Genomic DNA, 22,371 nt, shown 5'->3' on the forward strand with positions numbered 1-22,371 from the left:
TTCTAGAGCCTGGAGAGCTGGTCAAACAGGAAGAGCTGATTTCAAATTGCAGTTGTAGGGTTGGAGGAGGAGGAGGGTTGATGCTGAGAGCCAGGCGGCACCAGAAGAAGCGCGAAATAGGTGGATGGTCAAGAAGTGCCAAGGCAGCTGCAGCTACAGCAAGGCCAGCTCCCAGGTGCTCTGCAGAGACAACGAGAACAGAGGACTTTAACTCATGTATTTTGATGGCCTGATCCCAAACTGCAAAGATGTGTCGGCTGGGTGAGTTGGCTCCTCTCCAAAGTCAAAGGCAAGCGGGGCAGGGCAGTCCCTTGGCACTTCCCTTCCCTAGAAAGGTGTCAGTACCTTCAGGCTTCCTTGCAACAGTGCCAAGTGTCCCACGATGCAACCAAACACAGCTAAAGAGGTTTGGCTCAGCATCTTCAATGGCAGCCAACCTGGCCACCCTCTGGCTAGGGGATTACAGCTACTATTAGCGTTAGCCAGCAAGGCTGTGCTGGTCCTGGGACTGATGGGAGTTGCAGCCCAAAACATCTGGAGGGCACAAAGTTGGTGAAGGCTGTTCTGTGGCATCCAAAGGGATCCTGGGTTTCAGTAGTATATGAGGTCAAGGCACAGTGTTTGAGAAAGTGATTTGCCTAAGGCTGGCTAGTAGAATAAAAATGGAACTCCTATTTTCTTCTTCAGCTCTTGGTGGTTTTTGTTCTTTATAAACAGCTTTGGTTAGAACCATCAGCACACATGGGACTTTACAAATTTTCATAATCCCCCCCCTGCCCAAAAGGCAGGCACCTGTGCCTAAGGTGGTTAAGTGAAATGTTGACAAGTGAAGAAAACGGGGAGGAAGACTGTGCGCCCTGGGAAATCACCTGTCTGCAAAGATGATTTCCAGAACAGATTCCTGAGAAGTACCTGCCCCCACCGGTTACCACATTGACCTGCAAGAGCAAAAACGGGAGTCTAAACCACTAGCATGCTGAATGTCCTTTACAATTTTACCTTCTCCTCCCTCCCCCCACCCAAAAACCCTACTTGCAGCCTGTAGACTTTGGGATGTTCTAGCAGGAAGATGACCTTGATTGCTGTTTGCTGTTTAACGAGTGGTTAATCTTTAAAGACACGGACTTGTTTTCCAAAGGAAATGCCACCTTGCTGGGACTTCCTTATGGAGCTTGAGTCAACATGCCTGAATGTTCTCCATAAACCCTTGATCCAATGGTGTGAAATTTTCCCTCTGAAAAGGTGTCTGTCTCCCCACTTCCTCTCTCTGTCTCTGTCTCTCTGCCTTGATCTGTGGAAGGTGGCTCTGCATCTTTCTGTTCTGCAACACAGTTGTGGTAAAGAGGAGCTTGCCCCACAAACAGCCACTGAGGTTCCTTCGCTTCCTTTCTGGAAGGGAAGTGTTGATCCTCAGGCCTGGAACGCTTGACTAGTCTGGAGATCTGGAAGTTGTGCCTTTTGTCAGGCTGTGGCTGGGGACTCCCAGCTCTCACCTGACAGCCTGGCCCAGTGGTTTTTCAACCTTAGATTCCCAGATATTGTTCAACGTCAACTCATATCATCCCATTGGCTTTGGGGGCTGGGGCTGATGGGAGTCCAACAGTGTCTGGGCACCCAAGATTGAACAACATCGGCCTAGCTTACAGTTACGCCTCTGAGAGACCTTCCCTGTGCCCTAGTCCAAAGAGCAATAAAGTGTGCACACAGTGCAAATACTGTACAGGTGCAGATAAGCACCACAGGGGAATATTGAGAAAGGTTCCAAACTTGTTCCTGCATCTGAGTTAGGTTAACTTGCCTTCCTAACCATTGACTCTTGCAAATGTTAACCTATTGTGTTGCTCCTTCCCTCCCCATATCCAGCATTTTTCAGTAAATGAAATGTATATCATTCTGTATATTGGGCACTACACCAGCAATCTGGCAAGATAAATGGTTGCTGTTAATGGGCAAAGATGCAGGGGGGCTGGAAATAGAAAAGGTGTAATTTTTTGGTACAATTTGTATATCTTTGCATATGGCAGTACATTGTGTATCTTGATTTATAGTCTCATTTCTGTCCTGTCCTTCTCCAAACATATAATAAAAGTAGAAAGTCACCATAAGAAAGCAAATAGTGTGATAAATCAGCAAAAAGTGGGTCCCCTAAAAACCTGTTCTATGGTCTTACAGAAAGCTTCCATCTGCCTGGCTGAGGCTTCTGTGAGTTAGCGTGGTGTCACTATAGAGTCGGGCCAAGATGTAGCCATTCAGTAGCCTCCTGCACCAGACCTTTGGTCCATGTAGCCCAGGGCTAGGGAATCTGCAGCCCTACATAAGTTGTTGGACTACAACTCCCATCATCCCTGGCCATGCTGATAGGAGTTGGAGTCTAATATTATCTGCAGGACCCCAGGCTCTCCAACAGGAATAATAGATTTATAGAATTGGAAGGGATTTTGAGACTCATCTAGTTCAACCCCATGCAATGCAGGAATGTTTTGCCCAATATGGGGCTTGAACCCACAACCCTGAGATTAAGAGTTTAAGGCTTTACCGACTGAGCTATAAGAACATAACACAGGAATCTGTCTAGTACTGACTCAGGCTCTTGGTTCATCTTTCTCAGTACTGTCTGCATTGACTGGCAGCAGCTGTTGGGACTGTCGGTCAGAGCAAGCAAGATCCTCCTTCCCTGGAATACTTTAAAAGGAGATGGTTTACCCTCCAATTGTTTTCATCTTGATTTTCAGGAGATATTGTATATGTCTGTGGTAACTCCAGCTGAAACACAGCATAGGCATTGTAAATCAGGAGCCCACCAAATCTGCAATGTTTTAGCTCTTTATTTAAAGTATTTATTTATATTCCATCACTTAGGGCTTTGACCTCCCAAGGTGATGTTCAGTCAAAGGAGATACATTTAAAATACTTTGCAGAGGGGTTAGAAACATAAGAATCAGAATCACTGGCATTAAAATGTTGTCAAACAAAGGCAGAAGGGAACAAAATGGCCCTCATAGCTTGTTTTGAATGTGAATGTTGAAAGGGCCTTTCGTAGTTTCTGTAGGAAGGTGGGGCCACAAGCATGGGGCCACCACCAGGAAAGCCCTATAGCTCTTGTGTCTGCCACACTAGGAAAGTATTTTTTACTCATTTTCCTACCACACTCAGCATGTGCCTTATCCCTACCCCCCAAAAAACCCCTCTCTGCCAGTGCTTTTCTTCCCTTGATCTTTTATATGTGTTTCTTCCTCCGATAACAGCTTTCCGCTCTTACCTCTTTTCTTTCTATTTCCTCCTCGTTACTATATTGCTGCCCAGCAACTGTGTTTCTCAGATGAGGCACTACTGAGAGTGCCATTTGCCCCAGAGTTGCATTTAGCCTGTACTAGAAACAGGCCTTTTAGTGTCTGAGTTCCAGCTCTCTGGAATAAATGACCAGCTGAAATATATACCTTATTTGGAGGTCTAAGCTGGCAGTGACAGAGCAGGAACAAGATCTTGGATCACTTCGGGAAAACTTGGTAAAAATGTTGTAGCACATGGAAGCCTGGAGGTGGGGTGTGTGGAAGGGAAATTCCATTCTAGGGATTCTTAGGAAAGGATCAACATAAAACTGCCACGTTATATCAACTCACGTGATGCTTTTATACAAATCTGTGGCACAGCCACACTTGGCGTCCTCCATGTATATAGTTCTGTGACCTTTCAAAAGGGATACTGTAGAATTGGGGAAGGGGCAGAAAAGGACAACAAAGGCAGCTATCAAGCAGCTGAAATAAATTTCCCTCCCTATGTGGGAAGATTATGATGTTTGGGACCTGAACTTTCTAAACTAAGGTTTAGAGCAGGGGTCGGCAGACTAAGGCCTGGGGGCCAGATGCTTTCTCTAGGCGGGCAGGAAGCCCATTTCGTGCCACCGCTGCCAGCCCTTCAGTGAATGAGGCAGGCGGCAAACCGAGAAGGTGGCTGGCTGTGTGTGTATGTGTAGGAGGAGGACTACTTGCCCCCCTCGCAGTGTGCATAGCAATCTGGTTTTTTGGTAGATAGATAGATAGATAGATAGATAGATAGATAGATAGATAGATAGATAGATAGTCCGGCCCTCCACAAGCTCTGAGGGACAGTGGACCGGCCCCCTGCATAAAAAGTTTGCTGACCCCTGGTTTGGAGAAAGGGTAAGTAAGGGGAGGGAGACATGATGCCTGGCATGGAAAGGGGGAGGTTTTTAAAATTTCTAACTAGTGCTCCCAATGGGAGGAAGGGCAGGGCAATAAGGATGAAATAAATAATAATTTTCCTCTGGCTTTGTTTTACTTTGCAACATTCCATGCTGTGGGTGTAGGTGAGACAGTGGCTTGTGAGCCAGACTCAGTCCTGGAAGAAAGACCTCGCCTCCCTCTCTTTCAGGTCACCTTGACTCCAGCAGTGCCCAGAAGCTCTTGATGAAAACAGGGCTCATCCTGATAGTCATTGGCCACCTAAACTTCATCACCAGCGCTCTGGTCCATGGGACAGTGCTGCGGCACATTGCCAACCCGCATGACACCATTTCCCTGCAGTACGCCATCTCCAACATTGTGACCGTGATCTCTGCCATCTTGGTACGCCTTTCCTTGCAGGGTCTTTGCTGGAGGAGGGAAGACTGACGTGCCTTCTCAGGGCTAGCTCTGCAAAGGCAGAGAGGGTGCCCTTGAAGTTCTAGGAAATGAACTAAATGTGCTCCAGTTTGGGATATGGTTGGCAGAGAGCAATTAAAAGTTGTAGTAGTAGTATCTTGCAGTGTAGTCCGCCCCCAATGGTGTAGCTGAGTCAACCCCTTTTCTGGCTTCCATACAAGTAAATACATAGTTGCTATTCCCTCTTATGATGGGGGAAATGATGTGCTTTTAGGGTAGGGAACCTGTGTTCTGTTTGAGGTTGGGGGCTTCTGGTCTACTGTGGGAATGGCCAGAGCCAAAATTTGGGGAGCACTAATCTTTAGTCCCCCACATGCAAATAGATGGTGCAAAATTCTCAAATGTGCTTTATTTGCACATATGGCCCCTTGAATGCACCATTTGGATTTTGGGGATTTGGCTTCCCACACATACAGCCCAGCTTGTAACCTTGTAAAACTCTTTGCGGTGTGTTATTTCCTGTCATCTGTCACCCCTTTGCAGACAATCTCCTGCGGAATAGCAGCAATTGTGCTCTCCAGATATGTATCCCGGAAATCACTGGTAAGAAACCCCTCTCTTGGAGCAGAGGCATCTCCCTTAAGAGGCGGGTCATGTTTCCAAGTGGAGGAGCCCTTCAAGGCTCTTAGTTACACCCAGCTGTTTATCGAAGCCTTGACCTTCAGGCAAGGGACCCTCTTTTTCATGAGACCCACTCCCAGCTAAGTATTCTCCTATCTTAAGTTACTGTCAGCCCAGCTGCCTGCCCCACCCAGGAGATGAGATGATGGCATGGAAAGTTTGATAGCTTCAGAAGTTGTAAAATATCCCCACTGGCTGCAGCTCAAGAATCGGGGGAGTAAAGAGCCCCACCCAAGAATGATTGGTTTCCACATTGCTACCTTGCAATCTATTTGACTCCTTCCTCGGGCTGCTCCAGGAGCGGGGGGGACGGGGGGACGACCCGCTTTCTGGGATGGTGGCTGTGTCAATTTCGGTGTGGGGATGCTTGGCTTGGGGAGGGGACGGGCATAGAAGCCAGCCTGCAGGTTTTGAGGTGTGCCACGTTTAATGCCTGGCATCTCAATTTGGCTTTGAGAAAGTGGTGATTAAGCTGTCGACAAATCTTTAGAAATATATAAATGACTGAATGGATACCAGAGCCCAAACACAACAGTGAAAGAAACACTTTGCATGTTCCTGGGAGTTTGTGGGTGTCCAAGAAACCTGAGCTCTCTGCTCAGCTCCCAGATGATGCACCCCGACCTTCGAGTGTCCTTTCCCATGGTCACTTTGGGTGGGATTTGGACCCCTTGCTCCCTGCTGCAGCAAGCCATGTGTGCCTGGCCTATTTGACTAGCAGACCCACCACTGTGTTCTCTCCATTGCAGAGATGGGCCGTTTTCTCCCTCAGCATCAGCAGTGCCCTCCTCTCGCTGTTCTGCTCAGTGGGGCTGGCCATCGCCATCATTTACACATTCATCAACAATGGGCGATCCCTCCTGGCTCGTTGCACCTTTGCCAACGTGGATATCATCCAGATTGCACACGAGTGCCCTTTTGACCCCACCCGGGTCTATGTAAGTCTACCAAGTGGGCTCCTGCCACAAGGGAGCTCTTGGAAGAAGCAATGGGAGAGGTGCTAAGATGGAGGGGGCGGGATTATTAAAAGCTTCTAGTGTAACGTTAGGGTTCTAGCATGGTTTAGTTCCTAACCTCTAGGGACACTTTAATGCTGTTCCTTTTTCCTGCTGAGGATCCTCTGCAGTTTGCAGAAGTCTCTAGAGTCCATGCACACTCATTCAGCTAATGCAAGACCTTAGCTGGGTCATCTCTTGCGTTTCCTTGTGGGATTGTGATATACTCTGGCCCTGGATTGCATGGGTTGATTGCAAATGCTGCATTAGGTGATCTGGAGGTCCTGCCTTCATGGTTCTATGAGGCATTGGGTTTTGACTCCAAAAATTTGAAGGCCCCCCTCATGCCCTCTTTCCTCCCTCCCCACAGAGCTCAGCTTTGGTCCTTTGGGGCATCTCCTTCCTCCTGGATGCCATAGAGATCATCTTCAGCATTCGATGCTTCCTGGTCACCCTTGTGCTCCTGAATCTGAGGCTGTGTCACAGGCGGACACGCAAGAAGAAGGTACAAATCTCCTTGCACCACCCTCCTGATTCAGGTTCTTGTCTCCTTTGGTCATGTACTTTGCAGAAGGGTTTGCTGTGCGATTCCCCCACTCTAGCACCACTCCCAAATTCTGATAGCTCCTTGCACCTCCAGATGTTGCTGGATTACAACCCCCAATTGTTGGCTAAGGTGGGCTGATGACAGTCCAGTAGCATCTGGAGGGCCAGAGGTGCCCCACCTGTGTAATAAAACAAATAAATTAGAGGCAGGATCTAAGATCTGAGACCGAGGGAGGCAGGTGAAGATCATACTGGGGACTGCTCTAGCTGGACTGTCCCCTTCCCCACCCAACTTTACATGTAATATCATTTGTTTTAACCCTTTTAACCTCACAGGGTGCCTTGGCAGAAAGGCAGTATAATAAATGCAATGAATAAGCGAATAAATGCCACAATGCAGGGAACATCTGTGGCCCTCCAGGGTTTGCTGGGCCCCACCAATTCTAACCCTAACCCACTGGCCTCGTTGGCTGCTGGGAGTCTACCAGCCCCTCTGGTTATGTCAGTTGCCTGCTTCCATTCTTCACATTGGCCTTTGCCAGCTTGGAAGCCTTCCAGATGTTTCGAACTACAGCTCCCCATCAGCCCCAGTGATGGTGGCTGTGCTGGCTAAGGCTGATGATAAGCTGCTATCCAGAACATCTAGAGGGCATCGAGTTAACGGTGGCAGCTTCAGATGGTAGGCGAATGGTCTGCAGAGCCTTTACTCTGCAAACTGAAAGCAATTCCGCAGGGCAGCCGAGGCTCTTAACGCTGGCCTTCTCCTCTGATGCAGCTGGGACCCTGAAACTCCTGGATCCAATTACGCCTGTCAGAATCTTGTCAAATATTCAAATTCAAGCTCTCTGGGGCCTTTGAACCACCCCTGAATAATTTGGCCAGTGTCAAATAATTAGCAATTTGCAACTCATTGGTAAATTTGCATCTAGTTAATTCTGGCCGTACCCAATTTGCAATATACCTGCCAATAACAGAACCTTTCTATCATTTGTGCATCAGTGTGTCTGTGTGCCAGCTCCGTATACACCACCCTGACAGTGACACTGTGACCCGATTTGGCACATAAGAAGAGCCTGGCTGCTGGATCTGGCCAAAGGGGGCCCATCCTGCCTCTTCTGGGGAGCCCACAAAGCAGCGCCTGACTGCTGTGATTCCCAGCAACTGATATAGCACAACTGCATCTTATGCACATTTAAATTGCATTATTTCAACCACACATGGTTGAAGGTCGGCTGGCTGAAGTCCCACAAGTGAAATGCAAGAATGGCAGTGTTTTTAAACTTTCTGTCTTGCTGCTGGGAGGGGGGGCAGCACAAGGCCCTCTTGGTGGGCCTTTTTGGGGATGCTCTTGGAGTGCTGTCCAGAGTTCCTGCAAGATCTTGCAGAAGTATCCCTATCATTCTGGAGCTGGTGTCCTGAGCGAGTCTTGCCCTGCAATCAAGGCAAAGGGCTTAAAAGCTCTTTTTGCATGGGGAAACTGTGGCAGAAAAAGAAGCACCTTCAACTGACCCCAGAAGAGCTGTTTGAATATAAGACAGCGGCACATCACAGACATCTGTGGTGACCTAGCTGCCATATTTACTCTGATGAATGCCAATGGGATCTGTTCCAAATGCTCATTAAAGTTTTAATCAAAGGAATGTGGTCCAATGATCTAGATGTCTGTTATCTACAAACTGCCCCCTCCCGACCTATGAACAACTGGTTAACTGTCAAGACAAGTGAGCTTCCTGATCTGATGAACTCCTCCTGCCCCCTTGCCCAGTTTGCTATGTGATGAATGTTCCCTCATGTGACAAACTTCAGTATTTACCCCCTCAGTGAGCAATTGTTTTCTGTGAGATTTCCCTTGTGTGGTTAAAAAACAGCAACACGTTCATTCTGAGAAACAGAAATGACCTTGAAGTGGCTTTGCTGCATTTGGACTATTGTTAATTCCGGCCTTTTTGATTTATAGGTCTCCCTGCAGATTGTCATGCCTGAGACCAGAGAAAGCTGCGAGGGCCACAATCTCCTGAGGTTGGACCGCATGGAGACGGCGCGGCTCTAGAGGCCAGTTGTTGCCGCCGCCCAGATTGCGGCTGCTCTTGCAGTGTCATCTGGTGGCTTCCTCTGCTTCGCGGTCCAGCCTCACTCCAGTCTGCATGGACGTGGCCCCTCGTGCTTCCTCTCCGCAGTGGGCGGTGCCCAAAGCTTAGCAACTGGGATCCAGAAGCGGGAGAACAGTGGCCTCCCTTGAGGCCCAAACCTTTTACTGCTCTGATTAGCACTCTGGTGCTTTGTGCTGAGAAATCGACCCCAAGCGCTCCTCTCCTCCAGAACGAAGGGAGCTGCCGGGCCCACGTGGCTCCCGTGAGCATCTGAAATGACTCTGCGGGCCATTGCACTGAGACAAAAAAAAAACCTTTTATTTTTGAAGCTATTAAAAACAAACAAAGCCTGTGGTTCCCTTCCCCCTCCCGCTTCCTGCATGCACTCCTGTGATGGATGGATGAAGGACTGATGCTTCCACTTCTGCAATGGGGTGGAGCTGGGTTCTTCTCCAGAGCGGAGGGGTGGCAATACTCTCAGCCATTTCTGAGGTAGAAAAGGGGACTGGAGCTCCGTTGTGAGCAAACAGCCCTCTTTGAAGAAGGAGGGTGGTGGGTGGGATGGCATTGATCAACGAATGCTTCCTTGGACTAATCGGGGGGACAAATTTTGACTGGAGGGACTGCGATTCTTGGAAGCTATTTTGCATTAATTTAGAAGGCAATGGAAATGGATCTATGGAAGACGGCCTTTTCCTTCTAAGAAGGCGTGGTAGCATTTCTTTGTGAAATTGTAAATTAAACTGACACTGCCTTCAGTATGTTAGAAGGGCCATCTGCATTGAAGATTTGGGAAATTTAAATTTTATGCATTAATTTAACCATTGACAGGTTAAGAGGCAGCTAATTAATCGGCTAAACAAGTTGTACATCGGTCTCTGCCAACCTTGTGCCCTCTATGTTTTGGATTATAACTTCCATCAGCCTCAGCATCATATGGTTGCATGAAGCTGGAGCTGATGGGAGTTGTAGTCCAAAACATCTGGAGTGCGCCAGGTTGGCAGAGGCCATGGCAAACGGTGCCAAACCTCACCACCTTCTGCCCCACTGGCCATTTCCTCTTGCCTCACAGCGCCTTCTGCTTCTTCTCCAGCCTTGGGGTCAATTGCAAAGGGCACCATCTCTCAGGGCTGCTCTGAATGCCAATCCCCAATTTTAGCTTCCTACTATTCATCCACACAGAACGGCATAAAACATTCCATCACATCTTGGATAGTAGAGCTGGACAGCAAGCTTGTGATGACGCCCTCCATTTCAGAAACAGTTGTGTGGGCTGTACCATTCACTGTATTTGACTGGGATGCCTTCACATTTCCTCACCCAGTTAATCCTGCTTGCCACGCATCCCAACCTACTGCTAAAGTTCTAACCCCATGTCCACTGAGCCCCCTCCCCACCAATTGCAAATACTCACTGAAATAGCAGGGCAGGGAAGAATGGACTTCAGTGCACACGTGGCAGGTGGAGTCTAAAACTGTTGTCTGGGCATGCTCTATGCTTCTAGAGATGGGTGGGTTAACAAAAAGGCATTCCAGAGCCGGAAGACCATTGGGGCGAGTGGTCTGGGGGGAGCAGACTGATTCATTAGTGCAACAGTTCTCCTGGGTAGGCTGGGATTCATCTGGGCAAACCAAACTTGCTGCCTCTACCCATGGTGTCTCCTGCAGCCACACCCTGAGAACCCCAGCCTTCATTTAAAGTGGACTTTCAGCTCTTGGTAATTGTTGCTCCCTGCTTGCCCTCCCCAAGAGCAGAAATAAAAGCCCAACTCCATAGAAGCAGAAATGTGGGTGGGTGTTCACTGGGCACATGTATGCAAAGGAACAGATTTTGATTGCCTGGTTCCAGGTTTCCCATTTATTTGCAAAGCACACACCCATGGGTTGTGTGGCCAAGCCCTATGTGGTTCTTGGCCGGGAAGGGAGGCAGCCAGATCTGGCCAGCCTGCACAGGTAGTAGCCCAGCTGCCTGCTTCTGATCTCTCACCCACAATGCAGCAACAGGAACTGCCTCGCTGAAGCTCAATGTGGGGCCTGGTGAAACATGCAACATGGACAACGTGTCTGTTTATTGAGGCCTCAGTACTCTCTTATTAGTGCCAACTGAATCTGAGCCATCCATGTGTATTGAATTGTACAGTTGGAAGGGAATCTTGAGATCCATCTAGTCCAACCCCCTGCAATGCAGGAATATGCAGCTGTCCCAAACAGGGATTGAACCTGCAACCTTGGCATTATCAGCACCAGGCTCTTAACCAGCTGAGCATATGGATACCCTGGGTCAAATCTCACACCCATTCATTGGTCGTAGCTGAGTCATTGCTCTCTCACAGCCTTCAATCTGTAATACAGATTGTCCTACCTTACAAGGATGGTGGTGAAGGATTAACTGGTTGTGCTCAAGAGGAAATTGAGGACGTTTTTATCTGCCCAGGCCATTGGATGGGGGTAGACACTGGAGTTGTATGACTCTGGGGTTTATTATTATTATTTTTGTACACTGGATATTGTTGTGTTTTTATGTTGATAACTGACTGCCTTGGACATCTTTCACAGAGGGAGATGGGATATAAATAAAACTGATAAATAAATAAATTACAGACATGTGAAAGTGCTGAAGGGATGTGAATGCTTAACCTTGGCTGTTGAGGGGTTGGCTTCTGAAGCTGTTCCTCTATGGGCAGCCTTGAGACCCGATGAGTCCCTTGCAGCTTTTCAGGGTCCGATGGAGGAGCTCTCCCCAACTGCACCAGGTGCTCTAAGGTGTGCCCCCTGAGACAACAAATGTGGGAAGGCTTAAGGAAGGGGGCTTGGGCTATTCCTTTCAGTGGCGCTTGAAACAGAGGTCAAGGATGACACTCTGCCCTTCCTGAAACAAACACGCAAGGAAGGTGTGGGTTACGAATGAACCAACTAAATAAATTGCCCTACATGCTGTCAGTGTGTGATTCCTTCTCAGGTTCTTTATATGTTGATCTGCGGGCCCCTGAAGGCCATCGAGGCCCAGCACCTTTCAGTGAGACAGGATTGTTTGCGTTCAAGCACCCTTGAAAAGTGTGAGACTGCGCCATGTGAATCAGACAACAACCAGGGTTTGCATGTAGTGTAGGCGAAAAATACTAGCTCTATACTGGAAAGAGATGCTCCTAAATGATGCAAATGTATATATTTGTGCTTATATTACATTGGCCTGTGCCAACCTGGTGCCTGCCGGATGTATTGGGTGACAACGCCCAACAGCTCCAGCCAACAGGTGCTGGCTGGGGCTGATGGGAATTGTAGTCCGATACATCTGGTGGGAACCAGGTTGGCAGCGGCTGTTTTATACGTAATATATTCTCCTAGCCAGGGTCGAGAAGCCAACAGTTACACAGAGTACTGAGCAAATGACCACTGCTAGTCCTGCTCATTGTCCAATCGTATCTTTTAACATCTCCCCCCCCCCCAATCTCCTCCTTCCTTATGAGATTTCATTCAGTTTCCCAAGAGTCTCCCTTGGCAGCCCCAAATCCTAGAGGGCTCGCTTTACAGAAAGAGACAGCGCAAGGTTCTCAGGAGGCTGAACTGGACCCCAGGCAGCATATTCTGCTCCTGTAATTAAAGACGTACAAACACACACACACATGCAGTCACAGTTATAGTGCATCACAAGCAGCAGTCAGGTGTGGAAAACAGTTTGCAAAACCCAAATGCCAACACCTAAGGAAATGAGTTGGCCTATGTGCTCCATCTTCTTGCTGCCACTGTCCTGACCACGCAGGAGCCCCCACCCCCACATCAGTGTCACATTCACACACAACTACAGTGTTCGGGGAGGGGGAGAGAGGAAACCTGTGAGTCAGAAGACAGAAATACGTCGGCAGTGCCGTTTGCCTCCTTGGGGACATGTCCGTTACCCCAAGGGGAGAACTGGGAAGCTGGTCACCTCCTTGGGGGAGGGGAGAGATCGTGAGCCAAGTGAGGTGGTGGTGGTGGTGCCGCCTCCGCTTCCGAAAGCCGCCTTGTCCTGCCACTGCTGCTGCTGCTGCTGCACAGGGAAGACAGGGCGGGGGGTGCTCAGAACTGGGAGGCGCTGCTGGGGTCACACTGCAGCAGCCTCACAATGGAAGGATCACTCTTCGCGCCTTTGATGAACTCTTCCAGGGACAGTTTGCCTGGGGAGGAAAGACAGGGGAGAACAAAATGAACACACCATCCAGAAGGGAGCCTAGAACGTCACGGGCTCAGGTCTGGTTGCGGCAGACCGGGGATCAGGGCCCATACCTGCGACAAGTGACAGAGAAGGCACAGGACTCCCAGGAGCCCCACCTTTTATGGGATTCCATGACATCAAAGATTTGCCATGTCCAATTTGTCCAACCCAGTGCATAGTTAACAACCTTTCTCTTCAGGTTGGCCTTTCATCTTTCAGCATCACAAGGAGCACGTGGAGGTTTCCTGTCACCTCTCCCCTTGTTTTACTGTTTATTACCCTACCTCTTCCCCATGGCAAGACTCCAAGGTCAGCCAGTGACCACAACAGAGCACCTGCTTAGCTTCCCTTAGGCTGTTGCATTATATTTATATGTAGGGTCAAGAGCTATCCATCCATCCATCCATCCATCCATCCATCCATCCATCTATCCATCTCATAGCTGCACTCGCAGCGGTTGATGGGAGTTGTTGTCCAAACCATCTAGACTGGTTGTTCCCAAAGTGGCAACCACCTTGCAGGTGAGTTAGCAGGAAGAGATCTTCCTTCTCCAGGGCTTCAGACCAGGGGGCATTCCCCAATCCTACACAGAGATGTGTTTGGGGATTGAACCTAGGACCTTCTGCATGCAAAGCAATGCTAAAACCTGTCCTTGCAGCAGGAAGGCGTCTTGGCTTTCCTTCCCTGCCTCCCGCCACCTTTGACCTCCAGCTTTGCCAAATCACTGTGCCAAATCATCCTCCTGTCACTCTCCCCGCCCCCCGCCCCAACTGATATATTTAATCAGCATGCCTGCCTTTCCATCTAAGAGCTCTGGATTTAAGGATGATGGTTGCCTCTTAATCTTTCTCTCCTTTCATTTACCATCATTATTGGTATCCATCTGTCGGAAGATTTTCTCCGTCCGCTTCTCAGGAGTTGACTCATCTTCAGGCATCTTCATCACAGACGAGACCATTTTGTAGATGGCCTGTGGAGAAGGAGCAGGGAACCAGTTGAGACACAAATTCCGAGCTGCAGCCCTGTGGGGACGGTCAGCTTAAGCAAGGAGTTCTCCCTCTTGAGCTCTATTTTGCCTTTCCGGCAGATCGATAAAGAGAATGCCATGCAGAATGGAGAAAGCAGCTCCTCTTAAAAGTGCATAGTCACAACCAGCCCCCAAGCCTCTGAAATTGTTGCCGGGGGGGGGGGGAATATTTCCAGGAGAAAAGGCTGCCCTTTCCAGGCAGCTGAGCACTCCCAACACCTCTGAATTCATATTTTAAGACAGGGCAGGCCAATGTGGTTCTCTCCAACGCCCATCATCTCTGACCATTGGACTTGCTAGCTGGGGATGACAAGAGCTGTAGTCCCAAATATCTGCAGGGCGCCACATTGGCTGCCCCTATGATAAGGTCTGCCAGAAACTCTACAAAAACCTTCCCAACCTTCCCAATGCAACACTTAACACAGGCAGGCCCATCTCAGATCTTCAGGTTGTGCAAAGATTCCTGCCACGGGTCAGAAGAAAGCGTGTGAAATGCAGCAGCCTCCTTGCGTGCCAGGCTAGCAGCACAGCGCAGATGGCAGGGATTGATGGGGAGGGGCCCTCCAGAGCAGCCCGTCACCTCCCCAGCATTGTCTGGGCAAGCTGGGCAATGCTGGGAACTCAAGAGCTGCCAGCACCATCTGCTCAGCTCTGGGTTTCCTGGTTGTGCTCCGGAGCTTCCCACATCTAATGCATGTCTAATCCTCTCCCCACCCTAGTATCTCTTGCCCTAAGCCAGCTTTCCCCAACCTTGTGCCCGCCAGATGCTTAACAGCTGCCATCAGCCCCAGCCAGACCAAGGGCAGGGCAGGCTTCTCTAAGGAGTGGTGGAGGCCCCCTGGGTAAGAGTCAACGAGAAATGCCACTATGTTTGTGCAATCTCCAAGCGCTCGGAGGCCACAAGGAAGAAAGGAGAGCAGACTTGATTAAATAAAAAAGCAGCATTTACGAAATAACGTTCTTTCCTTTTCTTTTTTACCCAGGCCTGCTGTTTCCCAGGAGGCTGTGTGCATTGCGTGGTTGGAGAAATTGGTAATTAATATTCTAAACATTGAGGACAGGATTCAATGGGGAGGAAAACAAACTGTAAGGACAGATGGGGAAGTGTCTGTGTCTCTCTGTCAGTCTTCCCACCACCACCACCACCAGCACCACTACCACCCCACCCCTTCTGCATTGTTGCCCTGCGTGGGGCAAGATCAGAGTCCAGGAGGGCAAACCCAGGCTAACAGCAGCAGCAGCAGCAGCAGCAGCAGCAGCAGCAGCAACCCTTAATGCAAACATGCAATACTCTCCTGCCACCAGGAGAGGGCAATATAAAGCTAGGCAGAAAATTCAGTAAGAACACAGGCATTGCACCAGCATCCTGCAGCAGCTGGAGACAGAAGTGTCCTGGAGCTTCCAAGGAGAACCTGGAGTCCACTTTCCCCTGCTGTCTCCTATACTACCTCTGCAGACAGCTGTTAACAGAAAGGCTATCCTCTGTGAATTTGCCAAACCCTTTGTCAGTCTAAGCGACTGACCAAACACCACTACCTTGTGGCTGTGAGTTCCATATGCTGGATGTGTGTTGTGTGAAGTCAAGTGACTTGCTTTCGGAACTCAGTGACCCTGAATTCTTGTATGAAGTGGTGGGGAGGAAATGTTCCCATCCTGGCACCCTCTGGATGTTGTGTGGGATTTCTACTTCCCATCAGCCCCAGACAGAGAGGTCAACGTCCAGGGATGTTGGGAGCTGGAGTGCAGCAACATCTGGAGGGAGGCAGACTCCCCAGGCCAGCTGCCACTGAGATCAAGGTGACTGGTCTGTGTTGCATTTCCATAACCTCATAAGATACTTCCTGGGAAGTCCCTGCTGAGTTCTTTTGTCTAAGGAAGCCTCCTTGGCTACTTTTCCAAGCAACCTCAGGAAAAGTAGGGCACACGCCCTCCTCCTCACCATGTTTCATTGCCCTGTGTGAGTACCTAGCAAATTCCACAAAAGCCCCTCCGGATAGACAGATCACGGGCCAGGGCCAACCATGAAATGGCCATGATACTTCAAACCAAACCAAAATAAGTAAGGATTTCTGATCACTGATTATTTTGTGGTACTTATCATCACCATCATCATCATCATCATCATCATTGCAAGCCCTTGTCATTCCCATTTTACAGATAGGGAACATAGGATGACCCTTCCAATGAATTCTCACATCTTGGATAAAGGTTTGAAATCCAGGATTCCAACACCTGGCTGAACCAACTCCCTCACTGATGTCTCCCTCACTGATGTTCACGGCAGCCATTTGCTACGAGGCCAGCCTCCCCCAGCCTGGTGCTCTTGAACTGCTCTGGACTGCAACTCCCACCAGCCCCAGATGGTTGGATCCTTCACAGATCTGGGTTTTCAACCTGAAAGGGGATGTTGTTATTCTTTCTACCTCTCAAGAGGAATGGGTAGATGGGACCCTCGACTGATCTTGGAACACACCCAGCTTTAATTCACCTGCACAAAAAAGAAGCCACCCTCCCAGGTGCTCCAATTTCTCTCTGCCAAGGACACTTTAGAGCTCCAATTTATAAATATCCAAGACCCAGTTAAAAGATTCACGGCTGCCTCCAAGCAATCTGGACTAGTTCTTGCTTTCTGTGGGGAACCCACCTGTTCTCTCCCCAAAAGCAGGTGCTTTAACCCGGATGGGATCAAAAACAATCATAACGCATGTCAGCGTGGAATAAAAAGGGATCCCCAAAGGCAAGTTCATTTACAAAGGGTTTCTGCTCCCTCCCCCACTCTGGCTGCGCAGAGGAATGTTCAAAGTAAATTATAGTTTGAAAAGACATAGAACCAGAACAACAGCCGCAGCAGGCTGAAATCAAACCTGGTTATCTTCTGGGTGTAAGACAGCATTCCCCAACCTGGTGCCCAGATGTTTTGAACCACAGCTCCCATCAGCCAGTGAGTTGCAGCCCAAAACATCTGGGAGGCATCAGTTTGTGAAACACACCAGAGTTGGACCCACCGAACCTGCAGGCTCCACCGCCTGTTTTTATCAGGGCACAGCCCAGGAAGCTGCTGAAGACCAGGGCTGCTCTTTGGAGAGAGATCTAGGCCATGAACACATTCATGGCTTAAAATGGAGTGAGGTTGCTTCCCCCCAATGCATTTCAAGCCGCATTTAAACATTGCTGTACACACCAGAGAAGGGACAGGAGGATCTTTGCCCGATGCGCATGACCCAATTTGTTTCCCCAAACCTGCAATCCCACCTGAACTCCTTTCTGACAAAGCTGCTGTCTGCGCACACAACAGCTGTCTGAACAATGCACACCTCACCATAAACCATGGTTTGTGTTTTCAAATCAGATGAAAGCTGGCTTGAGGAAAAACATATCAAACAGGGATATTTCTCAAAAGACTACAGGATTGTGGCTAACGTCACACATGATCTGCTTCCAACCCCTGTGGTGGGAGCGCACTGGAGCCAGAGTAAACGGTTGTGTGTACATAGCCTTTGGTTTGCACTAATGTGTCACATGTGTATACTAATGTCCCTGATGCAGTTTACTTTAAAAAAGAAGAAGAAGAAAAGAAAAGTAGTTTTGGGAGGAGACAAAGTGGAGAAATGTGGGGGTGCATGGCACTTTTCTGGTTCACTATTTCCCTGCTCCAACCTGCCTCGTCTGTCGGGGGTTTGGGGTGTCTCTGCTCCCAGACTGTAGCTGTCCTAAACACACAAAAAGCCTCCATTGCAACAGCCTTGGTGAAGGTGTTGTGAAATTCAGCCTCTTTCCTAATGAAGACCTTTCCAGCTGAGTTCCATTTAGGGTATTCCTGAGATGTCAGAGGTAGCTTCATAGGGTCCCAAGAGGCCTCCAAATTTTAGCCACCAAGGGATGGAGAAATGTGATGTTTCAGCACTTCTGATCCCTCTCTGCTCCTTCTCTGCAAACGCATCCCATTTACTGAATAACATCTAGTTCTTATCTAGATGATGAGGTAAAAGCCAAGATGAAACCAAAAGGCACTGAGGGGAATGGGGCAAAAGCGGGGCAGGGTCCAAGCCTCATGCCTGTGCCCACTGGCAAGTCCCTAGTTTCCTCAGTCTCAGCTCCATCTCCTGAAAAATGGGAAGAGGAATAATAGGAATAGTGATGATGAAGGTGATGCTGTGACATCTCTTGGGGAGGAGCTGTGAAGACCTGCAAGACAAAGCCCTCTGAAAAATTGCTTAAAGAGTGCTACCAAAATTACTAGGGATGGACTCTTCTACAGCTGTGCCCTGGGGCTCCTTTGAGAGGTCTGTAGCTTTGCATCTTGCAATATGGACCTAATTTCCCATCCAAATCACTGATGAGGGGGGGGGGGGGCTTCCTTTGACTTGCTGACACTGGTCGGGATTAAAGCCTCCATGTCTCATTTCATCTTGTTGTGGCACAGAAACGGAACAGCTGTTCCACTCCTCCTGCCCCCCCCCCCGTCTAGTGGGCAGTGAAGGGTGGGCTGAGCAGTTGCCAGAGCAGGAAGGCGACCCGGGTGCCCGGGCACAGAGGGATCCACGAGGGGCAAGCCAGCCACACCCTTCACCCCAGCTAATCTGCTCCCTTTGCCGATTAAATTTCCATGAAAAGCATCTCTCCCATCTCCTCTGTCAGGCGTATCCTCCTTTAAATCTGCAGCATCGCTTAGAGAGTGACAGAGAGAGGGAGAGAGAAAGAGAATAAGGCACACAGAGAGAGAGTGTGTGGAAAAGAAGAAGGGAGGCAGACAGACATGAAGGAAAGGCCTGTCTACAAAGCCGGAGAAAACCCCTGGGCTTCATTGACAGGTCATCCACCCACCCACACCTCCAAGGAATTACTCTGGGCCACTGCAAATACTGTTGATAAACACAGCCTAAATACATATCTTAAAGCTTTGTGCGTTAATCAACTGAAGCATAGATTAAATCATCACTACTAACGGCACACACTCAAGATTAATTACCCCTTAAGACTGGATTTGCCCACTCCTTCAATTAGGACTGCAAGCTTTGATCAACTTAATCAGCACATTAACCAACTATGGCTTTGGTTGATTAAGCAGTGAGGGCCAGTTTTAATTAGGGGGAAATTCTGAAACTGTTGAGTTTTAGGGTCCAGTTATCCAGAACTATTTTGGTCCTCCTGCATTACATATCTTAGGGGTTGAAAAAGGCAATGTCAACACTTCCCTTCAAACAGTGAGTGGTAGGTGGGAAGAGAAAGGCGGCTTGAAATAAACCCAACCAAGATGAGAACTACATCAAATGCTGCAGTGAATTCTCAGCTCCTGTTCAAGCTTCCAGCCAACCCTAAAAATGAGCATTTCATTGCTATATATTGGGGGAGATAATGTTTCTGGAGAGTGGGGAGAACGCATCTGTTTTCCTTTCTTCTCACTTGACACCTCCCAATGTAGTGCAGGGGAAAGTTTTTTCTTTCCTCCACCTCATGACATGCATCTTCAAGCCCTTATTTCTGCCTCTAGTATACTATAAGCAATTAGGACTTCCATTGCCTATCTGAGACCCTGAGACAACAATTCCCAGACAAAATTCATCACTGAAAGAGCTCCCATGAGCCCATAGTTCCCACCATGGAGGAGTCTCCCTGTCATTTCTCTGCATGATTTGCTGCTTTGGTCTCACCTCCTTCCCAGAAGCCTGATTTAAGGCTGAGGATCTGCATTGGGTGCATCTGGATCATTCACTCATTCCTGGTGTCAAGACACCAGAATTGCCTTTTGCACCTCTGCATGGTCCACCCATGGACAGTCTGCTCTGACTGAGTTTCTGCTCTGACTAGACGACCCTCAGGGTCCCTTCCAACTCTATGATTCTATGATTCTAGCAACTCCCAGCAGCCCCAGGCAGCAGGGAACTGTGGTCCAAAACAGCTGGAGGGAAGAGTGTTGGCAGATGCTCTGATACACCCAGGGATGGCTTTAGAGGTGGATGAGCTGGAGCACTTGCCCTCAGTGATAAGCTTGGTCTGCAATGAGCTCATAAGCACTTTTCACTTTCCCCCAAAGTTCTGTGGGGTGTCTAAGTACAACATGAATCTGTTGGTGTTACAATTTCTTTCTCAACTTCCAGTTTCACATCCCTTTTTAAAAATAAGATTTTTTAAAAAGCTTTTTCAGAATAAACTAATCTAATCTAAATAAAAACAAAGAGAGAAAGAGAAAAGAAAACACCAGAGGAAAAAAAAAAGAATAGAATAAAATAGAATAGAATAGAAATAAAAACAACTTCCGGTTTTCCGCCTGTCAGTCACATAAAAGAAATTATTCAAAATATTCACTCTAGAATGACACCCAACTAATCCACTTTCTGTTAGGCAACATTTCCCCAATCTTTCGACCTTCATGTCCTTTTTTATAGATTAAAAACCAGCAAAGCGTGACAATGCTCCTAGGACAACATTACCAAGCACCGTAAGTTCTACAAATACTGCAGTAAGCCGCATAAATAACAACTTCAAAAGCTGTCAGAGGGAAAGAGATCAATGTTGAAATCGGATAGGTTTTTCTTAAGCGATAACCTTCAAGACAGAAATACAAAAACCTCGCCCAGAACTGAAGGAAGCAGGAAACAATGGAGAGAGCTCAGGGTATTTTTCATGGACATGGCTGGGAAAGTTGTGGGGGAGCTGGAGAGCCTGTGTGGAGAAGGAGAAGGAGAAGCCAAAGGTTACCTGCACAATCTCCAGCATCTCCTCCCGGCTGATGTAGCCGTTCCCATCCAGGTCGTACATGCTAAAAGCCCACATCAGCTTCTGCTCCAGTTTCCCCCGCGAAGTGACACTCAGGGCGATGATGAACTCTCGGAAGTCAATGGTGCCATCACCGTTGGTGTCGAAGGTGCGGAAGACGTGCTCAGCGAACTTGGAGGCATCACCGTAAGGGAAGAAGTTAGCATAGATCTTCTTGAACTCCTCCACATTGAGGATGCCGGTGGGACAGTCCTTGAGGAAGCCTTTGTACCACTCCTGGAGCTCCAGGTCGGAGAACTCCGTGTTTTCCCGGAGGTCTTGGAGCATCTCTGGGCGCAGCTTGCTGTTCTGCTTCCCCATGGTTGGACTGGAGGTTTAAAACTGAAATGCAGGAAGCAAGAGGGAGTTTGGCATGGAACGGCTACCCATGGTACCAACATTCATTTACACCCTGCCAGGGCTTGCTCAAAAAAAGAGCCCTGCATGAGCAGACTGTTTGCACATAGGGCTGGGCAAATGCATCAATTTTAGTTTCTTTCAGTTTTTCATTTTCCCACATTTCCACATCAGCTTGTGACTTTTTTTTTATTCTTTAAAGTCCCCATGAAAATTAATCAGCATTTTAGTGCAAATTTCTTGTAATATATACACATTTTTGTATGCCATTTTGCCGAACCTACAAATTTTTTGCTAAGTAATTCTCCTCAACACAATGGATTTTATATGTGCATCTTATGCACATTTTACCCTTTTTATACATATTACATGGTTGGAGAACTGTACTGCAAAATTCAGAGAGAGACCTGTGAATTTTGAAGGAAAGCAGTCTCTGTTCACATGTTTTAGAAAGAGCAAATTAGGTGCATTCTATTTTAAATGTGAACTGAATAAACTTTCTCTCCCATTTCTACCTTTTGTCAATTCCTCAGGAAAGTGCACAATAGTTTTAATTTTTATTTGGACTTCCATACACAAACTAACATCTGATTATTTTATTTTTTAATTTTTTAAATGAAAGCTCAGATATTCAGGAATCCACATTCTGTGCTCATTTATTAGATTTTCTGATAAATCCAGCTTACACAGAACACAAGCAACTCTGAAAGCTGAAAGAATTAATTGCCAAGAGGCATATTATTAAACATGGTATTAATAATGCATTGATATTGTTTTTGACTCTCTCTCTCTCTCTCTCTCTCTCTCTCTCTCTCTCTCTCTCTCTCTGCATTGGTTGAAGTCAGAAACCTGCCCAGAGGACTTGGTGGGTGGGTGACCTAACAATGCTACAAAATAAATGAATAAATATTCTAGGTCAGCAGAGCTTTCTGTTTCTTCTTCTTATTTTTAAAAAGCAACCCCATCTATGAGAGATTACAGAACTACAACCTAGAGGTGACCAAAGCAGGGATAACTGGTGTGTCATGCTTCTCCATAGAGGGGCGAGGGAGCTGCACCAACCAAATTTGGGGAAAGGGGCTTTGCTGCCACTTAGACACCAGTCTTGGGTGCCCTGCTTGGCATAG

At 48.1% G+C, this 22,371-nt stretch overlaps 2 protein-coding genes across 3 annotated transcripts in view; one reads left to right on the top strand and one right to left on the bottom strand.

Annotated features, from left to right (window-relative positions):
* Nucleotides 1-9,267, top strand: TMEM54 (transmembrane protein 54). Of its 2 annotated transcripts, none has more exons than XM_081018123.1 (6): nucleotides 1-261; nucleotides 4,393-4,586; nucleotides 5,145-5,204; nucleotides 6,032-6,220; nucleotides 6,648-6,816; nucleotides 8,781-9,267. In XM_081018123.1, exons 1-6 carry the CDS (start codon nucleotides 249-251, stop codon nucleotides 8,804-8,806), a joined length of 651 nt encoding a protein of 216 aa, XP_080874249.1. In that variant the 5' UTR covers nucleotides 1-248; the 3' UTR covers nucleotides 8,807-9,267. The 2 variants fall into 2 exon arrangements, with proteins under 2 accessions (XP_080874249.1, XP_080874248.1); XM_081018122.1 differs by having other exon boundaries at nucleotides 3-261; nucleotides 6,648-6,782.
* The window catches only part of HPCA (hippocalcin), a 27,982-nt gene continuing 14,815 nt past the window's right edge, over nucleotides 9,205-22,371 (bottom strand). Inside the window, exons 3-5 of the mRNA XM_081018125.1 lie at nucleotides 20,831-21,229; nucleotides 13,969-14,074; nucleotides 9,205-13,066 (exon numbers count right to left, since the gene is read on the bottom strand). Of these exons, the coding sequence (XP_080874251.1) occupies nucleotides 12,969-13,066; nucleotides 13,969-14,074; nucleotides 20,831-21,208 (582 nt within the window). The 5' untranslated portion in view covers nucleotides 21,209-21,229 and the 3' untranslated portion in view covers nucleotides 9,205-12,968. The remainder of the gene's footprint in view (nucleotides 13,067-13,968; nucleotides 14,075-20,830; nucleotides 21,230-22,371) is intronic.

Source organism: Podarcis pityusensis (assembly GCF_964106645.2).
Source record: "Podarcis pityusensis genome assembly, chromosome: 8".
NCBI classification, from domain to species: Eukaryota; Metazoa; Chordata; class Lepidosauria; order Squamata; family Lacertidae; genus Podarcis; species Podarcis pityusensis.

Bases quoted from the DNA above. Each gene is read 5' to 3' on its own strand.
- TMEM54 (XM_081018122.1), top strand. The intron at 4,587-5,144 runs GTACGCCTTTCC...ACCCCTTTGCAG, and splicing joins CCGTGATCTCTGCCATCTTG to ACAATCTCCTGCGGAATAGC. The intron at 6,221-6,647 runs GTAAGTCTACCA...CCCTCCCCACAG, and splicing joins TTGACCCCACCCGGGTCTAT to AGCTCAGCTTTGGTCCTTTG.